Source organism: Stegostoma tigrinum, chromosome 1, assembly GCF_030684315.1.
Source record: "Stegostoma tigrinum isolate sSteTig4 chromosome 1, sSteTig4.hap1, whole genome shotgun sequence".
NCBI lineage: Eukaryota > Metazoa > Chordata > Chondrichthyes > Orectolobiformes > Stegostomatidae > Stegostoma > Stegostoma tigrinum.
In genome coordinates, this window is record NC_081354.1 from 42,171,514 (window position 1) to 42,198,687 (window position 27,174).

The window sequence follows — 27,174 nt, forward strand, 5'->3', positions numbered from 1 at the left end:
AAAACAACCTATCCTATCCAGTCTTTCTGTATAACTCAAACCTTCTATACCCAGCAACATCCTTGTAGATCTCCTCTGAGCCTTCTTATAACTGGGTGACCGGAACTGGACTTAGCACTAAGAGGCCTCACCAATTGCCATGTACAATCTCAACATGAATTCCAAACTCTCATAACTCAAAAGACTGGGCAATGAAGGCATGCATTCTAAATGCTTTCATACCACCCTGACTATATGTGATGCAAACTTCAAAGAATGACGTACCTGAACTCCTAGGTCCCTCTGCTCTACAACACTATCAAGGCCCTACCATTAATTATATAAGTCCTACCCCTGTTTGTCGTGCTAAAATGCAATACCTTGCATTTATCCAGATTGAACTCCATCAGCCATTTTTCAGCCCATTGATCCATTTGATCAAATCACTTTGTAATCTGAGAAAATCTTCACTGTCTACACTACCACTTTGGTGTTGTCTGCAAACTTACTAGCCATGTCTTCTATATTCTCATCCAAATCATTTATATAAATGACCCTTGGGGCGGCACGGTGGCTCAGTGGTTAGCACTGCGGCCTCACAGCACCAGGGACCCGGGTTCGATTCCAGCCTTGGGCGACTGTCTGTGTGGAGTTTGCACATTCTCCCCAAGTCTGCGTGGGTTTCCTCCGGGTGCTCCGGTTTCCTCCCACAGTCCAAAGATGTGCAGGCTAGGTAGATTGGCCATGCTAAATTACCCGTAGTGTTCAGGGGTGTGTGGGTTATAGGGGGATGGGTCTGGGTAGGATGCTTCAAGGGGCGGTGTGGACTTCTGGGGCTGAAGGGCCTGTTTCCACACTGTAGGGAATCTAATCAAAACGATTCCAATGAAACATCATTTGTAACAAGCCTCCAGTCCAAAAAACATCACTTGACAACCACTCTGTTTCCTGCCATTAAGCCAATTATGTATCCAATTGGCAAGATCACCCTGAATCCCATGTGACCTAATTACTAATTAGTCTACCATGCGCAATCTTCTCAAAGGCTTTACTAAAATCCAGGTAATTATCTACTGGGAGATAGCAAGAACTGCAGATGCTGGAAGTCAGAGTCAATACAGTGTGGAGCTGGAGGAACCAGTCCTGATGAAGGGTCCAGACCTAAAACATCGACTTTCCTGCTCCTCTGATGCTGCCTGAACTGCTGTGTGCCTCCAGCTCCACAATGCATCAAAACAATGTCTGCTGTTCTCATCGAACTTTTTGATAACTTCCTGAAAAAAATGCAACCAAGTTTGTGAGACATGATTTACCTCTCACAAAACCATGCTGACTAACCCTAATCAATTTTTGCTTCTCTCGATGTCCAAAAACCCTGTCTTTTAAAGTCACTTCCAACAACTTACCCACAACCGAAGTAAGAGGTCTGTAGTTCCCCAGTTCCTCCTTATAATCTTTCTTAAACAAAGGTACATTAGCCACCCTTGAATCATCAGGCACCTCACCCGCAGTAATAAATGATGCAAATATTTCTGCAAGTAGTCTGGCAATTTCCTTCCTCACATCCCACATGCCGGGATACACTAGATCAGGTCCTGACGATTTTTCGAACATTATATTCTCTAAGACCTCTAGAGCTTCCTCTTCTGTAATGTGATAATGGGAATTGCAGATGCTGGAGAATCGAAGATAACAAAGTGTGGAGCTGGATGAACACAGCAGGCCAAGCAGCATCTCAGGAGCACAAAAGCTGACGTTTTGGGCCTAGACCCTTCATCAGAGAGGTGGATGGGGAGAGGGAACTGGAATAAATAGGGAGAGAGGGGGAGGTGGACCGAAGATGGAGAGAAAAGAAGATAGGTAGAGAGGAGAATATAGGTGAGGAGGTAGGGAGGGGATAGGTCAGTCCAGAGAAGACGGACAGGTCAAGGAGGCGGGATGAGGTGGTAGGTAGGAAATGGAGATGTGGCTTGAGGTGGAAGGAAGGGATGGGTGAGAGGAAAAACAGGTTAGGAAAGCGGAGACAGGCTGGGCTGGTTTTGGGATGTAGTGGGGGGAGGGGACAAGCTGGGTTGGTTTTGTGATGCAGTGGCAGGTCAGGAAACTGACAGTGGGATACTAATAACGTGCCTGAGTAAAATAGCCATGACAATCTCACCTTCTCTAACAATCTGGTTCCTGACTGGATTTTCAGTTCCATTAAAAATTTTACTGGTTGATTCAAATTTTGTAGTTAATATAAGTAAAACTTGTTCCTGGTCCTCAGAAACTAACCTGTACTTTCCTAGTCATACATATCTAACATTTTGGGCTTTGTCCAGTCCATTTTTATCTATGTGTAGTCAGAGAGAATTAATTAGAAATGTGTTAACCTAGCAGTTACACACCTAAAAATTGAACTGAACATCCTTTTTCTGATAGGCATTTGAAAAATGGAAAGAAGAGAAAGATATGTATCAGATGGGAAAGATTAAGAAACAAAAAGAAATTGAAAAAGAGAAGAAGAGAAAAGAAAAGGAAGAAGTAACTGAAAAGAAGAAGGACAATTTTGCAGCATTAAATAAATGGTAGGCGAATTGTATCCTTGCAAAACTGTATGTTCAGGCCCATACAGAATACATTTGTTAAATTCATGCTATTACCTGCAAATTATTCTATTACATTAAATATTTCTCATAATTAGATATTTATAGAGACCCCTCCCACTGCCCAATATCTATACGATTAACTCCCCTGCACAGAGATTTTCTCTACAGTTTTTTGCTAGGATTGTTGCAGTTAATGAGTTGCATCATGAGTTTGGATTTTGTTTCATAGCACAAGCATGAAAAATTTAACTGTTCATTATGTCACTCTTCTCTGCTGAGCCAAAAATGGGAATTCTGTTTCTGAAATATTTTGTGCTTCCATCTTGTGGAATTGTTATTGTCAAATGACTTGGCACTCTGCTCACAACGTTTCCATGAGTTGCTCCTGGTTTGTAGCAGTTCTGCTGGATGTTCGACCACTAGGTCATTGTTGACGTGGTGAGGCTTCATTCCTTAACACTAAGTAAGAACAAGCAAGACTGCATATTACTGACACTTCTGACAAGTTGGTTGACCTACTCAGGCTTCACACCCCACATCATAAGCACTTGCAAAAAGCAACAGTTTGGTTATTAAGGAATCAATTCATTGAAAAAGTTTTCACTCAGCAGAAGGACGGAAGAAGTCTCCTGCCAGGTATACACCTCAGATATACTTGGGGTAATGAATACATTACCCATACTTGCCTAACAATGTTGTGCCTGCAAATGTAATTTCTGTAGGTGGTAGTCATGGCATGCTAATGAAGACATTTGAGGTTGCCAGCTATTCAAGAGGGATAGGCTGACCCATCTGAAAACAGAATATGAAAACTTTAACCCACCACCTTGAAACAGAACATTTGCTGCCCACCCACTGAAGTTTCCTGGTTCTCCTTCTAAAAACTTCATGTTGGCCTGCAAGATTCCTTCTTATGACTTTTATGTTCCATGCTATTTTATTTTATAACAAGTAATTGTTTGTTTTTTCCAAAAAATATTAATGCATGAACCTGAAATTGTGAAGAGGTAAATAATTATCATTTCCATGCCAGAGATGTAACATATTCCTTACCATTTCCTCACTGTTCAAGGCCCCAAATGTTTCATGGTGAAGTAGCAATTTGTGCATTATCTATTACATTTAGTATTTTGTAATCAAAACTTACAGTGTAGAGTCCTCTGCACCGGGGAACCCTAATGCTGATTGGGTGATTGTTCTGTAGTCCAGTTCTGAAGCACGATTTAGAGTGTCTGGAGACCTGTGCCATTAATTCCCCATCTTGCTTTCATGCTCACATCCTTGGTTTATAGTAATGTTCCAATGAAAAGAGATTACAGCAGAATATAGATAGACTGGAGAGTTGGGCAGATAAATGGCAGATGGAGTTCAATCCAGGCAAATGCGACGTGATGCATTTTGGAAGATCAAATTCAAGGGCGAACTGTATGCAAAACTGTATGTTCAGGCCCATACAGAATACAGAAATCAGGGTGGATAGCAAAAAGCTTTTTTCCCCAATTACTAGGGGTCATGAATTCAAAGTGAGAGGAGGAAATGGAAAAGTCCTAGGGAAAATTGAGGAACAGAGAGATCTGGGTGTTCAGGTCCATTGTTCCCTGAAGGTGACAACGCAGGTCAATAGGGTGGTCAAAGAGGCATATGGCATGCTTTCCTTCATTGGGCAGGGTATTGAGTACAAGAGTTGGCAGGTCATGTTGCAGTTGTATAGGACTTTGGTTCGGCCACATTTGGAGCACTGTGTCCAGTTCTGGTCGCCACATTACCAAAAGGATGTGGATGCTTTGGAGAGGGTGCAGAGGTGGTTTACCAGGATGTTGCCTGGTATGGAGGATGCTAGCTACGAAGAGAGGCTGAGTAGATGAGGATTATTTTCATTAGAAAGACGGAGATTGAGGGGGGACCTGATTGAGGTCTACAAAATCATGAGGGGTATAGACAGGGTGGATAGCAAAAAGCTTTTTTCCCCAATTACTAGGGGTCATGAGTTCAAAGTGAGAGGAGGAAAGTTTAAGGGAGATATGCGTGGAAAGTGGTGGGTGCCTGGAATGCGTTGCCAGCGGAGGTGGTAGACACAGACACATTAGTGTCTTTTAAGATATATTTGGACAGGTACGTGGATGGGCAGGGAGCAAATGGACACTGACTGTTAGAAACTAGATGACAGGTTAGACAGAGGATCTTGATTGGCGCAGGCTTGGAGGGCCGAAGGGCCTGTTCCTGTGCTGTAGGTTTCTTTGTTGTTTGTTCTTTGAAACTCAGTACAAGTCTGAGGAACAGCAGTTCATTTTTTGATTAGGCACTTACAGTATTCTAGACTTAACATGGAGTTCAATCGTTTTGACTTTTAACTCATTGTTATTTCTTTCTTTGCACACTTAAGTTTCTCTTTACTTACTTATTTTTGCTTTAAAATAATAGCATGACTGTTCTTGGTACATCTTTTGTTTCTTTGTTTCTTTCCATGCCAGGTTGGTCTTTTCAGACCAATATTTTTGTCTTTCAGATTCTTCTGTCTTCCATCTTCCTTTCAATTTACCCATCCATTCTTTGATCAAAACTATTCTTGGTTATTACCTGAAAATGAATGAAAACTTGTGCTGTTTCCAGAAGCCAGGCAGATTAATTAAATATGGAGGAGGCCAAAATTATGAATCCTAATGGTGGAATGGACTTTAGCAATCCAATTCTGAGAACTTCAAAGGTGGATTGCACTTCCTGATTGCTAGCATCAGGAGGCTCTTTTACATTTGTATTTGATGCCCATTGGAAGACCAGCTCACCAGAATTACGTTGCCATTCCTAATGAAGTTCTCAGTGGGTGAGAAATATCTTCAGATTGTGTATAATTGGCTTTCAGCTGGCAAAGACATTTAGGGCTGGTAGACAGCCCAGGGGAACACATGCTGAATACAAAAGATTTGCGTGGGCTTAAAGGATCAGAAGTGATGGAGAAGCTTCAAAGACTTTGCTGACAAGATGGACTACTGCTGTGTGTTTGCTCATCATCTCAATCTGTATAATGACACCACAGAACAATCCTGCCATCCTTCCTGACATGAAAGTAATGAAGTTACAGAATATAATATAGAATATCCTTTATTGTCACATGCACTCCATTGCAGAAGTACAACAAAAAGCTTTTACAATGGCTGCCTCTTGTATTTAACATGCGCCACAAGCACTTCAGTACAAGTACCTTGGTACAAATCTTGGATACAACAGAGGAATAAGAATGAGTTCAAAAAATAAGCTAGAAATAAGATATTGTTCAATGATTGACATTCCAGTAAGGTAAAAAATTTTGAATAAACATCACACCACTGCACTTCAGCAAAGGGCATCTGCACGTGGTCTGACCGCCCACACCAGACTCCAGTCCAACATCTGACCCTGCTCTGCTCCAAGCCTCCGTACCAGCACTTAGCTGCTCCAAGGTAAGTTCCGGGACTCCTATGGTCTATATGAAGAGGAAGCAGTGCCGAAGGGTCCACTGACAGGCCAGATACAGCAGCCAAAATACTATATGTTACTAAACAGGAGCCAGTGCAGCACCATGCATTTCTATCCCTCTATTCCCATCCTGTTCATGTATTTGTCAAGATGCCCATTAAAAGTCACAAAGTCAGCAGTTGAGTTACCTGTGGATTAGAGACAATCCAAGAAGTACTACAGGATCATCCAGAAAGTGAATATTCTCAGGTCCAGCTACTCAATGAAAGCTGCCTTCCGCAAGGACTAGGATGCAATCCCATGCTGGTGGCATCAAAGTTGATAGCAGCCCTAAACTTCTTTGCTGGTGGCTTCGTCCAAGTCTTATTGGGAGCCGATGTGAATTTTCTCTGCCAGCCATCCACAGTCCTTCTGTCACTGTTCTGGGGCTCACTGCCCATGTGCTTCTCCGGGATTGTCTTCAGAACATCTGATTTTTCTGAAATTTTATGTGGATCCAAAGAAACAACCAGTGTGTGCAACAGGCTTTGCTGCAGTTTCTTGATTTCAAGTACAAAGAACATAGGGACACTGAAACAAGATGTGACCTTTCAGCCTGTTGAGCACCCATTGCCACTTAATACAATAATGGCTCAAGGAACACGTCAATACCTTTTACCCTCACAAACCCCACAAAAGTTTACACCATTGGGATTCAGAAAGATAAAAATTTCTATTTTAAATATACTCAGAGTCGGAGCTACCACAGCCCCAGTGAAAAATACTCTGGGCATCTGTTCCTCTTAGAACAAAGAACAAAGAAAATTACAGTACAGGAACAGGCACGTCAGCCCTCCAGCTTGCACCGACATGCTGCCCATCACAACTGAAACCCCCTTCCCTTCCAGGGACTGTATTCCTGTACTCCCATTGTATTCACGTATTTGTCAAGACGCCCTTTAAAAGCCACTATAGTATCTGCTTCCCCCAGCAGCGGGTTTCAGGCATCCACCGCCGTCTGTGTAAACAACTTTCCTCGTATATTACCTTTAAACCTTGCCCCTCGCACCTTAAGCACATGGTCCCTAGTAATTGACTCTTCGACACTGGGAAAAAGCTTTTGACTGTCCAGTCTGTTCATGCCCTTTATAATCTTGTAGATCTCGATCAGGTCATCCCTCAACTTCTGGCATTCCAGTGATAACAAGCTAAGTTTTTCCAACCTCTTCTCATAGCTAATGTCCTCCATACCAGGCAACATCCTGGGAAATCCTCTCTGTATCCTCCCAAAAGCCACATCCTTCTCGTAGAGTGGCAACCAGAAATGAACACAATATTCAAATGTGGCCTAAGGATCCATTAGGCTGCAACATTATCTGCCATTTTTAAGCTCAGTCTCCCGATTGATGGAGGCATGCATGCCATTTGGCCTGTTAACTAACTTTTCCACCTGCGTTACCACTTTCAGCAACCTGTGTACCTGTACACTCAGATCCCTCTGCCTATCAGTACTCTGTAGGGTTCTGCCATTTGCTATATATTTTCCATCTGGATTAGACCTTCCAAAATGCATTACCTCACCTCTTCCCAGATTAAACTCCATCTGCCATCTCTCTGCCCAAGTCACCAACTGATCTATATCCAGCTGTATCCTTTGACGGTCCTCATTGCTATCCACAATTCCACCAACCTTTGTGTCATCGGCAAACTTACTAATCAGGCCAAGTACATTCTCCTCCAAATCATTTATATATATATTACAAACAGCAAATGGTCCCAATACTGATCCCTGAGGAACGCCACTAGTCACAGCCCTCCATTCAGAAATGCACCCTTTCACTGCTACCCTCTGTTTTCTATGACCAAGCCAGTTTTTATCCATCTTGCAAGCTCACCCTGTGTGACTTCACCCCTGTATCAGCCTGCCATGCAGGACCTTGTCAAAGGCATTACTGAACTCCATGTAGACAACATCCACTGCCCTATCCCTCAATGATCATCTTCGCCACTTCCTCAAAAAACTCAAAATTAGTGAGGTTCCGAGTTCTCAGCAAGTTACAACTGAAAACTTCCCATCGACCATATGTTGACTTGCCCTCAAGCATCTGCCTCCAACCTACATTCTTCACTTCCTGCCTAATATTGTTGTAATTAGCCTTCCCCCAGTTTAGCATGTTCACCGGACAACTACATCTATCTTTATTCAGCAATATCTTAAAGCTTACCAAAGTGGCTGGCATCATATTTTTCCACATTACATTTCATCTCCTATGTTCTTACCAATTCACAATGATGGGGTTATACTGTAGCCTCCAAACAGCCAGTGAGAGCTGGAGCAGCAGCTCTGTTGGTAGAACATGGAAAGATAAAAACAATAGGATTGTTGCAGTGGGTGATTTTAACTTCCCCACATTGCCAGGCACTCCCTTGTTGTTAAGGGCTTATATGAGGCAGAATTTATTAGGTACATCCAGAAGGGTTTCTTGAAACGATATGTAGATAGTTCAACTTGGGAAGGGACCATACTAAAAATATACAGTAAATAAGCCTGGCCAGGTGATCAAAGTTTCAGCAGGGTAGCATTTTGGGAACAGCGGCACGGTGGCTCAGTAGTTAGCACTGTTGCCTCACAGCATCAGGGTCCTGGGTTCGATTGTACCATCGGGCAACTGTGTGGAGTTTGCATGTTCTCCCCATGTCTGTGTGGGTTTCCTCCGGGTGCTCTGGTTTCCTCCCACAGTCCAAAGATGTGCAGGCGAGGTGGACTAGACATACTAAATTGCCCATAGTGTTCAGGGATGTGTAGATTAGGCGGGTAATAGGGAAGTGGGTCTGGGTGGGATGTTCTGAGGGTCAGTATGGTCTTGTTGGGCCAAAGGGCCTGTCTCCACGCTGTTGGGATTCTCTGAATTATGAAAAATTCCATAAAGCTTTACGATAAGGATAAGGCTAGTCCTAGACAGTGCTGGGGAAGGCTCATTACAATAGTACTAAGAAGGAACTGGTAAAATTAGATAGTAGTTGGCAGTTTGAGGGTAAATCCAAACCTAATGGAAGCCTTTTGAAGGCCAGGTGATCAGAGTTCAGGACCGGCATGTTCCTTTGAGGATGAAAGATAAGGTTAGCAAGATTCAGAAACCCTAGATGACAAGAGATTTTGACTCAACTTTTAATATGACAAAAGGAAACAACTGCAGGTTTAGGAAACTGAAATTAGACAAGCTCCTTGTGGAATATAAAGGAAGCAGGAGGACTAAAGGAGCCATGAAATATCCAAAGTAAGTAAAGCTAAGGAAGACCCTAAGGCATTTTAGGAAGAAGGGGGTAGCTAGGAAAAGGGTAGGTCCACAGAAGGACAAAGGAGGGCACTTGTGGAGGGTGCTTAGTGTGTCTACTGTGTTGTGTTGTGTCTTCCTACTGTGGTCTGTCTCAGAGGCAACTGCAGATTGTGCTTTTTGGGTATCCATTTCTTTTGAAGACTCCATATAGGTGCTCTTGTTCTGCTTTGTACTCCTGGGTTGCTGCAATCTGTTGTGACTCATTTAAATATTGTCCTGATATAGATCCATTTGTGGGCGTTGGGGTGGTTGCTAGTGTAATTGAGCATCTGGTCTTTCTGCAATACATTAGTCTGGAGTTCCCTGTTGTTTTTGTGTTCTACCATTATGTCCAGGAAGGGTAGTCGGTTGTTGTTCTCTTCTTCTTTTGTAAATTCTGTCTCAGTAAGGATGTTGTTTATGCGGCAGTGGGTTTCTTCTAGTTTTGTGTGTTTGATAAGGTATTTACATATAGGACCCAAAGTTTGGGTTGTACCATAGGGTTGTATAGTTCTCTGTCCGCTCTGACCTTTGCATTACTGCCTCTGCAATCAGTCCTGATATTGGGGAATCCATTGCTGTTCCACTGATTTCTTTGTATATGCCATCGTTGAAGTCGAAGTGGGTTACGAGGCACGGATCTAGTAGTTTCATGGTGGTGTCTTCACTGACATTGTTGGTATCCTGGGGTGCCTGCCTTCTTGATTCTTGAGGTTGCTGGAATCCTAGCACTGTAGGAGCTTCTCTAATTTGCCAATGTAGGTATACCATCTTCCCTCCAATGCATCACATTCTACCGTTGCACATGAATCCAAGGCTCAATGCTCTATCAAGATGATTGTTGCTTGCAATAACTTCCCTACTCAATCTCACCACACCCTTCCCAAAAACCAATATCGCAACATCTGTGCTGCCTACTCACTCACTCAGGACACCTCCCTCACCCGCACCAAAAATAATAACTCCATTATCTAATTTTCATCTCCAGTTTGGGTTCCGTCAGTCAGTTCCTGAGCTCAATACAGCCTTCGTTAAAACATGGATAAAGAGCTGAATAGCAGGTGTGAGGTGAGAGTGACAGAATTTGATGCCATGGCTGTTTTAAACTGAGAGTGACATCAAGGAGCCTTAGCAAAACTGAAATCAACAGGTATTGGGGCAAGCTGTCTGCTGGTTTGAGTCAAACCTGCACATACACACATACCTGGCACACAGTTGTGGTTGTTGGAAGTCAGTCATCTCAGATCCAGATCATCTCTGCAAAAGTTCTTCAGGGTACTGTCCTAAGCTTGACCACCTTCGGCTGCTTCATCAATGACTTCTGTCCGTCATAAAGTCAGAAGTGGGGATATCTGCCAATGTTCAACACCATTTGTGACTCCTCAGACACTGAAAACAGTCCATGTTCAAATGCATCAAGATCTGGACAATATAAACACTTGGGCTGACAAGTGGCAAGGAACATTAGGAACATGGTTAGAAACAGGAAAGGAGAGGTCACCCTGTTGGGAGTTTTCTATAGGCCTCCGAATAGTTCCAGAGATGTAGAGGAAAGGATAGCAAAGATGATTCGCGATAGGAGTGAGAGAGACAGGGTAGTTATCATGGGGGACTTCAACTTTCCAAATATTGACTGGGAACACTATAGTTCGAGTACTATAGATGGGTCAGTTTTTGTCCAGAGTGTGCAGGAGGGCTTCCTCACACAATATGTAGATAGGCCAACAAGGGGCGAAGCCACATTAGATTTGGTACTGGGTAATGCGCCTGGCCAGGTGTTAGATTTGGAAGTAGGTGAGCACTTTGGTGATAGCGATCACAATTCTGTTATGTTTACTTTGGTGATGGAAAGGGATAGGTGTATACCACTGGGCAAGAGTTATAGCTGGGGGAAAGGCAATTACGATGAGATTAGGCAAGATTTAGGGAGCACAGAATGGGGAAGGAAACTGCAGGGGATGGGCACATTAGAAATGTGGAGCTTATTCAAGGAAAAGCTCCTGTGTGTCCTAGATAAGAATGTACCTGTCAGGCAGGGAGGAAGCTGTAGAGTGCGGGAGTCGTGGTTTACGAAGGAGGTGGAATCTCTGGTCAAGAGGAAGAAGAAGGCTTATGTTAGGATGAGATGTGAAGGCTCAGTTAGGGCACTTGAGGACTACGAGGTAGCCCGGAAAGACCTAAAGAGAGAGCTCAGAAGAGCCAGGAGGAGACATGAGAAGTTGTTGGCGGATGGGATCAGGGTAAACCCAAAGGCTTTCTCTAGGTATTTAAGGAATAAAAGAATGACGAAAGTAAGATTAGGCCCAATCAAGGATAGTAGTGGTAAGTTGTGTGTGGAGTCGGAGGAGATGGGGAAGCGCTAAATGAAATGAATTTTTCAACAGCATTCACTCTAGAAAACAACAATGTTGTCAAGGAGAATACTGAGATACAGGCTACTAGACTAGGTGGGATTGAGGTTCACACGGAAGAGGTATTAGAAATCCTTCAGAAGGTGAAGATAGATAAGTCCCCTGGGCTGGATGGGATTTATCCTCGGATCCTCTGGGAAGCCAGGGAGGAGATTGCCGAGCCTTTGGCATTGATCTTTAACGCGTCATTGTCTACAGGAATAGTGCCAGATGACTGGAGGATAGCAAATGTGGTTCCCCTGTTCAAGAAGGGGATTAGAGACAACCCTGGTAATTATAGACCAGTGAGCCTTACCTCAGTTATAGAGTACATAGTGTATACAGTACACAGAATACATAGAACATTACAGCACAGTACAGGCCTTTCGGCCCTCAATGTTGTGCCGACCTGTCATACCGATCTCAAGCCCATCTAACCTACACTATTCCATGTACGTCCATATGCTTGTCCAATGACGACTTAAATGTACCTAAAGTTGGCGAATCTACTACCGTTGCAGGCAAAGCGTTCCATTCCCTTACTACTCTCTGAGTAAAGAAACTACCTCTGACATCTGTCCTATATCTTTCACCCCTCAATTTAAAGCTATGCCCCCGCCTGCTCGCCATCACCATCCTAGGAAAAAGGCTCTCCCTATCCACCCTATCTAACTCTCTGATTATCTTATATGTTTCTATTAAGTCACCTCTCAACCTTCTCTCTAATGAAAACAGCCTCAAGTCCCTTAGCCTTTCCTCGTAAGACCTTCCCTCCATACCAGGCAACATCCTAGTAAATCTCCTCTGCACCCTTTCCAAAGCTTCCATATCCTTCTTATAATGCGGTGCCCAGAACTGTACACAATACTCCAAGTGCGGCCACTTGTTGGTAAAGTGTTGGAAAAGGTTATAAGGGATAGGATTTATAATCATCTAGAAAAGAATAAATTGATTAGGGATAGTCAGCATGGTTTTGTGAAGGGAAGGTCGTGCCTCACAAACCTTATTGAGTTCTTTGAGAAGGTGACCAAACAGGTAGATGAGAGTAAACCGGTTGATGTGGTGTATATGGATTTCAGCAAGGCGTTCGATAAGGTTCCCCCACAATAGGCTATTGTACAAAATCCGGAGGAATGGAATTGTGGACGATATAGCAGTTTGGATCGGAAATTGGCTTGCTGAAAGAAGACAGAGGGTGGTAGTTGATGGGAAATGTTCATCCTGGAGACCAGTTACTAGTGGTGTACTGCAAGGGTCGGTGTTGGGTCCACTGCTGTTTGTCATTTTTATAAATGACCTGGATGAGGGCGTAGAAGGATGGGTTAGTAAATTTGCAGACGACACTAAGGTCGGTGGAGTTGTGGATAGTGACGAAGGATGCTGTAGGTTGCAGAGAGACATAGATAAGCTGCAGACCTGGGCTGAGAGGTGGCAAATGGAGGTTAATGCAGACAAGTGTGAGGTGATGTACTTTGGTAGGAGTAACCGGAAGGCAAAGTACAGGGCTAATGGTAAGATTCTTAGCAGTGTATATGAGCAGAGAGATCTCGGGGTCCATGTACACAGATCCTTGAAAGTTGCCACCCAGGTTGACAGGGCTGTTAAGAAGGCGTACAGTGTTTTAGCTTTTATTAATAGAGGGATCGAGTTCCGGAACCAAGAGGTTATAGTGAAGCTGTACAAAACTCTCTGGTGCAGCTGCACTTGGAGTATTGTGTACAGTTCTGGTCACCGCATTATAAGAAGGATGTGGATGCTTTTGAAAGGGTGCAGAGGAGATTTACTAGGATGTTGCCTGGTATGGAGGGAAGGTCTTACGAGGAAAGGCTGAGGGACTTGAGACTGTTTTCATTAGAGAGAAGAAGGTTGAGAGGTGACTTAATTGAAACATATAAAATAATCAGAGGGTTAGATAGGGTGGATTGGGAGAGCCTTTTTCCTAGGATGGTGACGGCGAGCACGAGGGGGCATAGCTTTAAATTGAGGGGTGAAAGATATAGGACGGATGTCAGAGGTCGTTTCTTTACTCAGAGAGTAGTGAGGCAATGGAACGCTTTGCCTGCAATGGTAGTAGATTCGCCAACTTTAGGTACATTTAAGTCATCATTGGACAAGCATATGGACGTACATGGAATAGTGTAGGTTATATGGGCTTGAGATCGATATGACAGGTCGGCACAACATGGAGGGCCAAAGGGCCTGTACTGTGCTGTAATGTTCTATGTTCTATGTTCACACAAATGCCAGGCAATGACAAATTGTAAAAGAAACAATCTATCCACCATCCCGTGACATGTTACCATCACTGAATCTCCCCCTAGCAACATACTTGGGTTGCCATTGACCAGAACTCAACTGGACTCACGACATTAACACAGTGGCTACAAAAACAAGTCAGAGGCTAGGAATATTGCAGTGAATAACTCATCTTGTGACTCTCCAAAGCTTGTCCATCTTTTACAAGGCACAATTCAGGCATGTGAATGGAATACTCCCTACTTGCCTGGATGGGTGCAGCTCCAAGATAGCTCCAGGATGCACTGCAGAAATTCACCAAAGATCCTCAGACAGTACTTTCCAAACCATGACACACCTCCATTTAGAAGACATGGGCAGCAGATATATGGGAACGCCACCACTTGCAAGTTTACTCCAAGTAACTCACAATCTTGACTGGGAAATATATCACCATTCCTTCACTGTAGCTTATCAAAATCCAAGAATTTCCTTACATATGGCTCAGCCTACAGAACATGGACTGCAGCAGTTCAAGAAGGCAGCTCATCATCACCTCCAACAGACACCCATGTCCCACAAGGCAACTATAAAAAAAATTCCAAGTCATCCCCAAACAGGGCAGAAAAATGTAAGGGTGATGGTCTGACTGACATTTGACTCCTCACCTCTTATGTGGCAATCATGGTTAACTGATCATATCAAGCCAATGAACGAGATCAGGAGTTGCCCTTGACTTACTGTGCCAACACCCGTTGTGTAAAAGCTATTACCCTTGACTTGAATGAGGACTGCTGACAACTATGGTAAGCTTCCTGGTTTTGTATCTGTGCTTAATAAACAAAACCATACAAAGAACAGAACAATGATGCAAGACAGAAGTAATAGGAGCCTAGTATTTCTGGCTGAGGAGACAAAGAGCAGGCAAGAACTGCATATGAGCATCTAAGAGTGAATGAGCAATTTCACAAGAAGCAAAGAGTCCAGAGATGCAATCTACTCAAGTCCACAAAATAGATGCAAGTCATAAAATCATACAGCACAGAAGAGGCCGATTGGCCCATCGCATCTGCTGCAACAAAAGAACATAGAACAGTACAGCACAGTACAGGCCCTTTGGCCCACAATGATGTGTCAACCTATTATCCTACTCTAAGATCAAACTACCCTGCGTACTCTACATTTTACTATCATCCATGTGCCTATCCAAGAGTCACTTGAATGTCCCTAATTTAATTGACTCTACTACTACCGCCAGCAGCGCCCAACATTCTCTGTGTAAAGAATGTGCCTCAGACATGTCCCCTATACCTTCCTCCAATCACCTTAAAGTTATGCCCCCTCGTAATAGTCATTTCTGTCCTGGGAAAAAGTCTCTGGGTATCCCACGCTATCTCTACATCTCGTCATCTTGTACTCCTCTATCAAGCCACTTCTCTTCCTTCTTCGCTCCAAGGAAAAACACACCAGCTCCCTCAACCTTTTCTCATAGGACCTTCTGTTTGTCATCTGCAAATTTACTAACCAATCCTTCTATGCCCTCATCCAGGTCATTTATAAAAATGACAAACAGCAGTGGACCCAACACCGACCCTTGCGGTACACCACTAGTAACTGGTCTCCAGGACGAACATTTCCCATCAACTACCACCCTCTGTCTTCTTTCAGCAAGCCAATTTCTGATCCAAACTGCTATATCTCCCACAATTCCATTCCTCCGCATTTTGTACAATAGCCTATTATGGGGAACCTTATCGAACGCCTTACTAAAATGCATATACACATCAACTGGTTTACTCTCATCTACCTGTTTGGTCACCTTCTCAAAGAACTCAGTAAGGTTTGTGAGGGATGACCTTCCCTTCACAAAACCGTGCTGACTATCCCTAATCAATTTATTCTTTTCTAGATGATTATAAATCCTATCCCTTATAACCTTTTCCAACACTTTACCAACAACTGAGGTAAGGCTCACTGGTCTATAATTACCAGGGTTGTCTCTACTCCCCTTCTTGAACAGGGGAACCACATTTGCTATCCTCCAGTCATCTGGCACTATTCCTGTAGACAATGACGAGTTAAAGATCAATGCCAAAGGCTCGGCAATCTCCTCCTGGGCTTCCCAGAGGATCCGAGGATAAATCCCATCCGGTCCAGGGAACTTATCTATCTTCACCCTCTGCAGGATTTCTAATACCTCTTCCGTGTGAACCTCAATCCCACCTAGTCTAGTAGCCTATATCTCAGTATTCTCCTCGATAACATTGTCATTTTCTAGAGTGAATACTGTCAAAAAATATTCATTTAGCGCTTCCCCATCTCCTCCAACTCCACACACAACTTACCACTACTATCCTTGATTGGGCCTAATCTTACTTTCGTCATTCTTTTATTCCTTAAATACCTATAGAAAGCCTTTGGGTTTACCCTGATCCCATCCGCCAACAACTTCTCATGTCTCCTCCTGGCTCTTCAGAGCTCTCTCTTTAGGTCTTTCCTGGCTACCTCGTAGCCCTCAAGTGCCCTAGCTGAGCCTTCACATCTCATCCTAACATAAGCCTTCTTCTTCCTCTTGACCAGAGATTCCACCTCCTTCGTAAACCACGGCTCCCGCACTCTACAGCTTCCTCCCTGCCTGATAGGTCTTATCTAGGACACACAGGAGCTTTTCCTTGAATAAGCTCCACATTTCTAATGTGCCCATCCCCTGCAGTTTCCTTCCCCATCCTATGCTCCCTAAATCTTGCCTAATCTCATCATAATTGCCTTTCCGCCAGCTGTAACTCTTGCCCAGTGGTATACACCTATCACTTCCCATCACTAAAGTAAACATAACAGAATTGTGATCACTATCACCAAAGTGCTCACCTACTTCCAAATCTAACACCTGGCCAGGCTCATTACCCAGTACCAAATCTAATGTGGCTTCACCCCTTGTTGGCCTATATACATACTGTGTCAGGAAGCCCTCCTGCACACTCTGGACAAAAACTGACCCATCTATAGTACTCGAACTGTAGTTTTCCCAGTCAATATTTGGAAAGTTGAAGTCCCCCATGACAACTACCCTGTCTCTCTCACTCCTATCGAGAATCATCTTTGCTATACTTTCCTCTACATCTCTGGAACTATTCGGAGACCTATAGAAAACTCCCAACAGGGTGACCTCTCCTTTCCTGTTTCTAACCTCAGCCCATACTACCTCAGTTGACGAGTCCCCAAACATCCTTTCTGCAACTATAATACTGTCCTTGACCAACAATGCCACACCTTCCCCCCCTTTTACCATCTTCTCTGCTCTTACTGAAACATCTAAATCCCGGAACCTGCAACAACTATTCCTGTACCCTGCTCTATCCAAGTCTCCAAAATGGCCGCAACATCGAAGTCCCAGGTACTAACCCATGCTGCAAGTTAGAACATAGAACAGTACAGCACAGAACAGGCCCTTCAGCCCACAATGTAGTTCACCCACCTTATTCCGGACGCTCCTGGCATTGAAGTGGACACACTTCAAACCAACTTCTTGCTTACCGGTGCCATCTTGCTTCCCTGAAACTTTATTTCGGACCACCCTACTCTCAACCTTTTCTATAATCGAGCTATAATTTTGGTGCCCACCCCCCTGCTGAATTAGTTTAAACCCATCCGAATAGCCTTCGCAAATTTCCCCCCCCCCAGGATATCGGTACCCCTCTGGTTCAGGTGAAGACCATCTTGCTTGTAGAGGTCCCACCTACCCCAGAAAGAGCCCCAATTATCCAAGAATCCAAAATCCTCCCTCCTGCACCATCCCTGTAGCCACGTGTTCAACTCCTCTCTCTCCCTATTCCTCGCCTCACTAGCACGTGGCACGGGCACAAACCAGAGACAACAACTCTGTTCGTCCTAGCTCTCAGCTTCCATCCTAGCTCTCTGAATTTCTGCCTTAAATTCCCATGTCTCTTCCTACCTATGTCATTGGTGCCAATGTGGACCACGACTTGGGGCTGCACTTCCTCCCTCTTAAGGATCCCAAAAACACGATCAGAGGCATCATGCACCCTGGCACCTGGGAGGCAACACACCAACCATGAGTCTCTCTCGTCCCCACACAACCTCCTATCTGTCCCCCTAACTATGGAGTCCCCAATGACTAATGCTCTGCTCCTCTTCCCCCTTCCCTTCTGAGCAGCAGGGACAGACTCTGTGCCAGAGACCTGTGACCCACTGCTTTCCCCTGGTAAGTCCCCCCCCAACAGTATCCAAAACTGTATACTTATTGTTGAGGGGAATGGCCACAGGGGATCCCTGCACTGCCTGCCGGTTCCCTTTTCATCCCCTGACCGTAACCCATCTGCCTTTATCCTGTACTTGAGGAGTGACTACCTCCCTGTAACTCCTCTCAATAACCCCCTCTGCCTCCCGAATGATCCGAAGTTCATTCATCTCCAGCTCCAGTTCCCTAACGCGGTTTTCAAGGAGCTGGAATTGGGTGCACTTCCCGCAGATATAGTCAGCAGGGACACTAGTGGTGACCCTCACCTCCCACATTCTGCAGAAGGAACATTCAACTGCCCTGACCTCTGTTCCCATTATTCTAAATTCCCAAGACTTAAAAAATAAAGAATAAAAAATAAACTTGTTACCTTATCAATCAGGCATACAGAACCTTTTTCTCTGGTTAGAGGAGGAGGATAGGTGGGAGACACTACCCAGGTAGTATTTTGGGTAACGCAACCACACAAATATATTACCTCACTCACTCACCAGTCCCGTGTCGGCTCCTGCTCAGCGTACCTCCACCTATTCACGAGGTAAGCTTTTTGTAGATTCAAAAACGTGACTCACCGGCTTCCCGACAGGCTCCTGCTCCAAGCTCCCGCTCGCGCTGCTGGTGCAACCAGAAATGGAAGGCACCGGCACTCGAGGTAAGCTTTTTGTAGATTCAAAAACAGTGACTCACCGGCTTCCCGACAGGCTCCTGCTCCAAGCTCCCGCTCGCGCTGCTGCTGCAACCAGACATATTCTGATACTACTCCCGTGGACAGTGAAGAAGCAAAGATCATTGCCAAAGGTGCAGCAATCTCTTCCCTAGTTTCCCGTAGGAACCTTGGGTATAAATTGTCTGGCCCAGGGGACTTATATATCCTCATGTATTTCAAAATTTCTAGCGCGTCCTCCTTCCTAACAACCCTTTCGAGTATATCAGCCTGTTTCACACTGTCCTCACAAATGTGAAGGTCCCTCTCACTGGTGAATACTGAAACAAAGTATTCATTAAGGGCCTCCCCTATCTCCTCCAACTCCACACAGAAGTTCCCTTCGCTACCCTGATCGGTCCTACCCTGACTCTGGCCATCCTCTTGTTCCTCACGTAAGTATAGAACGCCTTGGGGTTTTCCTTAATCCTAACCACCAAGACTTTTTTATACCCGCTTCTAGCTCTATGTCCATTCTTTGTTCCTTCCTGGCTACCATGTAGCCCTCTAGAGCACTGTCCGATCCTTGCTTCCTCAACTTTAAGTAAGCTTCCTTCTTCCTCTTGACCTTCTTCTTCTTGACTAATCTAAATCTACACTGGTCCCACCTCCCAGTACTTTTCCCATAGCCTTAAATATTATGAATTTCAACTGCTCAAATTATTCTTAAAAGTGGAGAGATTTCTGAACCTTCCCAGTCAGTGCTTTCCTGATTACCACCACACTCTTGGTGAAAACATTTTTCCTTAAATCCCCTTTCAACCTCTTGCCTTTCACCTTAAATTTATGCCCCCTTGCTATTGACCCTTCAACTAAGGAAACAGGCGTTTTCTATCCACCGTGTCCCTGAATGCAACTTGCCCTTGCCTACAATGTTACATTGGTAGTTAATGATGCAGTCCTAGCTGTGGAACTGAAGTGCTCAAGCATCCTTTAAGTGGATCAGATATGTACCACACCGGTCTTAGAGGTTGGCACATATCAGATGCCAGTAAAGTTATGAGTGTGGCTGGTGCCCATATGGCATTCCCTGAAATGTTGGTGCCCAATGTTCAGGCCAAACGACAAGCTGAAGCTGCTAAATACCCCACTCTGACTTCCATGTTGAGAATTCGTGATGCAGCTTATTTGGTCAGATAGGAGATTGAGTCTTAACGAGGTGAGTTACATCGTTAATTTGGTACATACTAAACTATAATCCCCCTTAATAGTCAACTTACTGCCCCACGAGAAATCTAGTTCGCCTCTCTGCAAAAGTACTGACACTGTAGTTTGCACTGCTGCCTCACAGCTCCAGGTATCTGGGATTGATTCTAACCTTCAGTGAATGTCTACGTGGAGTTTGCACATTCTCCCCGTGTCTGCATGGGTTTCCACTAGTACTTAGGTTTCCTCCCGTAGTGCAAGGATGTGTGGGTTAGGTGAATTATCCATGCTAAATTGTCCAGTAATTCCCAGGGATGTGCAGGTTTGGTGGATCAATAATGGTAAAATGGGGAGGTATTGTTCTGAGTGGGATGCTCTTCAGATGGTCAGTGCAGACTCCATGAGCTGAATGGTACCTGACATAAAGACAGGCCTACCCAGGCTTCCCATTCTGTTTTTCCAAAAATCTCACCCTGGTCCATGTCATTCTTGATAAAATTCCATCCAAAGTCATCATTTATATCCTTTGCCATTTCTGTTACCCATTATAAATTGCCTAACTCTGCATATAATGGAGTCACATTAGTCTTACCCAAGCCTTTTTTGTTTTTGATCCTCCTTTGCTGTATTCAAAAAAAATTCCAATCTTCAGATTTATTCCTAATTCTGGTCACTTTATGGGTGCCTCATATTTTCATAATTTCCCTTATTTAATTACTATTGCTTCAGATTGAACTACCTCATCTTGAACCATAATGTAAAATATTATGATCACTCATCCCTAAATAGTAGAAATTCTGCCATCGCATGACAAGCGCCTCAAAAGTTAACTCAGGCAATAGTTCTTCACAGTGACAACAGCGATTCATTCTAATGTTACCCCCTGTTTCCAAACTGGGAGACCCTTCATATGTAGGTAATATGTAGTAGCATGTAGTATGCAAAGCAGTCCCCAAGCCTCCGCCTGGTTTTCCCAATGTCGAGGAGGCCACAACGGGAACAGCGGATACAGTATAACCCATTAGCAGATGTGAAGGCGAACATCTGCTTGATGTGGATGGTCTTCTTAGGGCCTGGGATGGGGGTAACAGGGGAGGTGTAGGGACAGGTGTAGCACTTGCTTTGGTTGCAGGGAAAAGTGCCAGGGGTGGTGGGGCTGGAGGGGGTGTCGAGCGTCCAAGGGAGTCACGGAGAGCGCGGTCCATCCGGAAAGCAAATAAGGGTGGGGAGGAAAAAATGTCTTTGGTAGTGGGGTCAGATTGCAGATGGCGGAAATATCGGTGGATGATGCGTTGGATCCAGAGGTTGGTGGGGTAGTACGTGATGACGAGGGCGTTTCTGTTTTGATTGTTATTGCGGGGAAGGTGTGTAAGGGATGAGTTGTCAGAAATGCGTGAGATACGGTCGAGGGCATTTTCAACCACGGTGGTCGGGTAGTTGCGGTCCTTGAAAAAAAAGGACATCTGGGATGTCCGGGATTGGAATGCTTCATCTTGGGAGCAGATGCGGTGCAGGTGAAGAAGTTGGGAATAGGGGATGGTCTTTTTGCAGAAAGGTGGGTGACAGGAGGTGTATTCTAGGTAGTTGTGGGAGTCAGTAGGTTTGAAATGGAGATCGGTTTCCAGGTGGATGCCAGAGATGGAGACAGAGAGGTCCGGGAAGGAGAGAGATGTATCAGAGGTGCTCCAGGTGAACTTAAGGTTGGTGGAAGGTGTTAGCGAAGTGGATGAACTGTTCGAGCTCCTCGTGGGAGCATGAGGCAGCGCCGATACAGTCATCAACGTAACGGAGGAAGAGGTGGGGGACAGGGCCAATGTAGGTATGGAAGACGGATTGTTCCACGCGTCTGACGAAAGAGGCATGCATAGCTTGGGCCCTTGCAGGTACCCATGGCCACCCTCTTTGTCTGTAGGAAGTGGGAGGAACTGAAAGAGAAGTTGTTGAGGGTGAGGACGAGATCAGCGAAGCGGATGAGGGTGTCAGTGGAGGGGGACTGGTCATGCCTGCGGGACAAGTAGTAGTGGAGGGCCTTTAGGCCACCTGCATGGGGAATGCAGGTGTATCAGGACCGGACGTCCATGGTGAAGATGAGGTGTTGACCGAGGAACTGGAAGTTCTGGAGGACATGGAGAGCGTGTGTGGTGTCATGGACTAAGGTAGGGAGTTCCTGGAGCAATGGGGGAGAAAATAGAATCATGATAGGTGGAAATAAGTTTGGTGGGCAGGAGCAAGTGGAGACAATCGGTTGACCAGGGCAGTCAGGTTTGTGGATTTTTGGGAAGGAGATAGAAGCCGACGGTGCGGGGTCGGGGAGCCCACCGCCGATGTCGCTCCGCCCACCGCCTCCGCAGCCAGCATCTCCAGACGAGACAACAGCACCCAGCCCTGCTGAGTCTTTACCATCCCCCCAGACCGCCCCCAAACTGAGGACCAATGGTCAGTTCTCAGTAAAGAATTCACCTTTGTCCCTCTCCACCCACACATCGATGGATACTACTCATGTATGGACATTGTGCAGTTTTACTGCTGCATCTGCCTTCGCGTTTACTTCTTCAACTGTGAGCCCATCCCTCCCTCTACTGACCCCTTCTCCTGGGCACCACCCCAGGGTCTCCTACCCTCCCTTGACCTCTTTATCTCTAATTGCTGTTGAAACATCAATCGTGTCCAACTCTCCACCCCCTCACCCACTCTAACCTCTCCCCCACAGAACGTGCAGCCCTCCGCTCCAATCCCAACCGCACCATAAAACCCATGGACAAGGGAGGCACAGTTGTAGTATGGCGCACTGATCTCTACATTGCCAAGGCCAGATGCCAACTCTCCGACACCTCTGCCTACCGCCCCCTTGATCATGACCCCCACGCCCCAAGCACAAAACCATCATGTCCCAAACCATCCACCACCTCAGGTGACTTCCCACCCACAGCCTCTAACCTCATCACTCCTCAGCTCTGCACTGCCAGCTTCTATCGCCTTCCCAAAATCCACAAACCTGACTGCCCTGTTTGACCCATTGTCTCTGCCTGCTCCTGCCCCGCCGAACTTATCTCCACCTATCTCGATTCCATTTTCTCCCCCACTGGATCAGGAATTCCCAACCTACATCCGTGACGTCCTCTCCCCGCAATAACAACCAAAACAGAATCCCCTCATCCTCACATAACAACCCACCAATGCAACACATCATCCTCCGACGTTTCCGCCATCTGCAATCTGACCCCACTACCAAAGACATTTTTCCCTCCCCACCCTTATCTGCTTTCCGGAGGGACCACTCTCTCCGTGACTCCCTTGTCCGCTCCACACTCCTCTCTAGCCGCAGCACCCTGGCACTTTTCCCTGCAACCGAAGCAAGTGCTACACCTATCCCTACACCTTCCCACCCTACCCCCATCCCAGGCCCTAAGAAGCCTTTCCACATCAAACAGATGTTTACCTGCACATCTGCTAATGTGTTATACTGTATCCGCTGTTCCCGTTGTGGCCTCCTCTACACCGGGGAAACCAAGCGGAGGCTTGAGGACCGCTTTGCGGTACACCTACACTCAGTCGAAGCAAACAACTACACCTCCAGTCGCAAACCATTTCAACTTTCCCTCCCACTCCTTGGATGACATGTCCATTCTGGGCTTCCTGCATTGCCACAATGACGCCACCCAAAAGCTGCAGGAACAGCATCTCATATTTCGCTTGGGAACCCTGCAGCCTCAGGGTATCAATGTGGACTTCAACAAGCTTTAAAATCTCTCCTCCCCCTACCGCATTCCAAAACCAGCCTAGCTAGTCCCCCCTCCCTAACCATTCCTCCAGCCTCAAGCCCCACGACCATCTCCTACCCACTAACCTCATCCCGCTTCCTTGGCCTGTCCGTCCTCCCTGGACCGACCTATCCCCTCCCTAACTCCCCACGTACATTCACCTTCACTGGCTCCAACCCTGCCTCTTTGACCTGTCTATCTGCTCTCCACCTATCTTCTCCTTCATCAATCTTCTATCCGCCTCCACCTCACTCCCTATTTTTTTCAGAATCCCCTTCCCCCTCCCACATTTCTGAAGAAGGGTCATGACCCGAAATGTCAGCTTTCCTGCTCCTCTGATGCTGTTTGGCCTGCTATGCTCATCCAGCTCTATACCGTGCACTGAACACTTTTTTTTGCACTAAATCTTAAGTGAAGTGCAGAGAGTCATAGAGATGTACAGCACGGAAACAGACCCTTCAATCCAACTTGTCACTGCTGACCAGATATCCTAAATTAACCTGATCCCATTTGCTAGCATTTGGCCTATATCCCTCCAAACTCTTTCTATTCATATACCCATCCAGGTGCCTTTTAAATGTTGTGATTGCACCAGTGTTCACCACTCCCTCTGACATCTCATTCCATACATGTACCACTCTCTGCATAAAAAAATTACTCCTCTGGGCCCTTTTAAATCTTTTCCCTCTCACTTTAATCCTATGCCTGCGAGTTTTGTCTAGCTATGAAGAGAGGTTGAATAGATTAGGATTATTTTCATCAGAAAGACGGAAATTGAGGGGGGACCTGATTGAGGTCTACAAAATCATGAGGGGTATAGACAAAGTGGATAGCAATAAGCTTTTTCCCCAGAGTGGGCAACTCAATTACTAGGGGTCATGAGTTCAAAGTGAGAGGAGGAAAGTTTAAGGGAGATATGCGTAGAAAGTTCTTTACACAGAGGGTGGTGGGCACCTGGAACGCATTGCCAGCGGAGGTGGTAGACGCAGACACGTTAACATCTTTTAAGATATATTTGGGCAGGTACATGGATGGGCAGGGAGCAAATGGACACAGACCGTTAGAAAATAGATGACAGGTTAGACAGAGGATCTTGATCGGCGCAGGCTTGGAGGGCCGAAGGGCCTGTTCCTGTGCTGTAGGTTTCTTTGTTTGTTTCTTTGTTCTGGACTCCTCGCTCTGGGGGAAAAAGATCCTGCCTATCTACCACATACTCATGATTTTATAAACCTCTGAGGTCACCCCTCTGCCTCAGATGTTCCAGGGAAAATAGCCCCAGCATATTCAGCCTGTCCTAATAACACAAACCCTCTAAACCTGGCAACATTCTTCTAAATCTTTTCTGAAACCTTTCAAGTTTCACAATATCCTTCCTATACCAGGGAGACAAGAATTGAACATAGTATTCCAAAAGCGGCCTAACCAATATCCAGTACAACCACAACATGACCTCCCAACTCCTGTACTTGATGCACTGACCAATAAAGGAAAGCATACCAAACTCCTCCTTCACTGCGACTCCACTTTCAGAGAATTATGAACCTGCACTCTTTGTTCAGCAACACTCGCCAGCACTTTACCATTAAGTGTACAAGTCCTGTCCTGATTTAAATGCAGCACCTCACATTTATCGAAATTAAACTCCATCTACCACTCCTCTGCCCATTGGCCCACCTTATCAAGTTCCTGTTGTATTCAGAGGTAACCTTCTTCACTGTCCATTACACCTCCAATTTTGGTGTTATCTACTATCAATACATCCTATGTTCAAATTCAAATCATATACATGATGAAAAGCAGTGGACCCAGCACCAATCCTTGTGGCACACCACTGGTCACAGGCCTCCAGTCTGAAAAGCAACCCTTCACCACCACCTTGTCTTCTACCTTCAAGCCAGTTCTGCATCCAAATGGCTAGTTCTCCCTGTGTTCCATGTGATCTAAGCTTGCTAACTAGTCTACCATGAGAAATCTTGTTGAATGTCTTACACTTTCCCTTCTGCCTTGAATTCATACTAAGATTCAAATTCCCAATTACTTATTGTTCTCTGTCTCACTCTATCAAAGCCTCCTTCACCCTGACTGTGCAGTTTATCATTTTATACAAGTGTGTTACTGACTCATTGGGACTTCCGCAGAACTTCACAGGCTCCACTCAAATATATCCAGGACCAATTTATTTGCTTCCTCGTGGATCAAGGGAGTCTGACAAACAGGCCTGTCAGTTTTGCTGTCATAGTAAATGTCATAGAGGCAAGATGGATTCAATTTCACACAGATTGCCATCAAAACACCCCATGAACAACCTGCAGTGTCAATCGAAAGGAAAAGTTCTCGCTCCTTTAATGTACAGATCATCTGTGACCACACAGTCAGAGGTCTACAGCACAAAAAAAAGGCCTTGTGGCCTATCAAGTCTGCTCAGGTCGAAAGCAACCATGTAATTATTCTAATTCTTGGCCCATAGCTTGTAGCCTTAACTTCACAAGTGTACATTTAATTATTTCACAAATGCTATCAGGGTTTCTGCCTCCACCAGCTTTACAGGCAGTAAGTTCTAGATTCCCTGATTGTGAGCCCTTCAGTATATATCATCCATGTGTTCCTGAGGTGTAATAAAAATTCCTCCAATTCCCTCTAAACCTTCTACTTCCTAATTTAAACCTCTGTCTTGGTCACTGATCCCTACACCAAAGAGAAACCTTTGTTACGGTCTATGTCCATCATGATCTTATACATCTCATTCATCTCCCCCATCAGATTCCTCTAGTCCAAGAAAAACAACGCCTGACTATCCAATCCCTCTTCATATTAGAATCTATCCAGTCTGGGCAATATTGTGGTAAATCTCCTCTCTACCATCTCCAGGATAATCACTTTCCTAAATTAGACCAGCCAAATACTTCAGGCTTTTCCCAAATCCAGGCAGATGTCATAGTTCCTAGATCCTGGAATGCTCAAAAGGTGATTATTTCTTTTTATTCTCTCACATAAAAGGCTGGCGGGTGGGAGACAATGACTGCGTTCCTCAGGTCCAGGATGTTCAGACCTGTCAAGTATCCTTAGACTGGCTCCAAGGAGAGGTGCAATGCACGTGATTTCACAAAAGCCATTATTAAACTGTCCAAAAACTCTCTGAAAATGAAGTTCAAATGTCTGGACCAGTTGGTGCACTACAGTATTGCCTACTTTTGGAGTGTCCTACATCAATGTGGGATGTTGCGCCTTCCCCAACTGTGAGAGGATGTGATGCCTGCAGTGGACTACACAAATCCAAAAATTTCCTATCCAATACCACCTCACCCACTCAAGCCCCTCAAAAGAATGAAAAACTTCATACCTTAAGAAGGGTCCTGAAGAAGGGT

General features: G+C 45.1%; 1 protein-coding gene across 11 annotated transcripts in view; it reads left to right on the plus strand.

Moving 5' to 3' along the window:
* LOC125456550 (microtubule-associated protein 9-like) overlaps positions 1–27,174 on the plus strand; it is a 184,767-nt gene that overhangs the window by 111,592 nt on the left and 46,001 nt on the right. For all 11 annotated transcript variants that reach the window (XR_009445623.1, XM_059644990.1, XM_059644980.1 and 8 more), the window contains one exon: positions 2,401–2,546. Coding sequence is in view for 10 of the 11 variants with exons in the window: in XM_059644990.1 (XP_059500973.1) it covers positions 2,401–2,546 (146 nt within the window). In the remaining variant the exon portion in view is untranslated. The remainder of the gene's footprint in view (positions 1–2,400; positions 2,547–27,174) is intronic.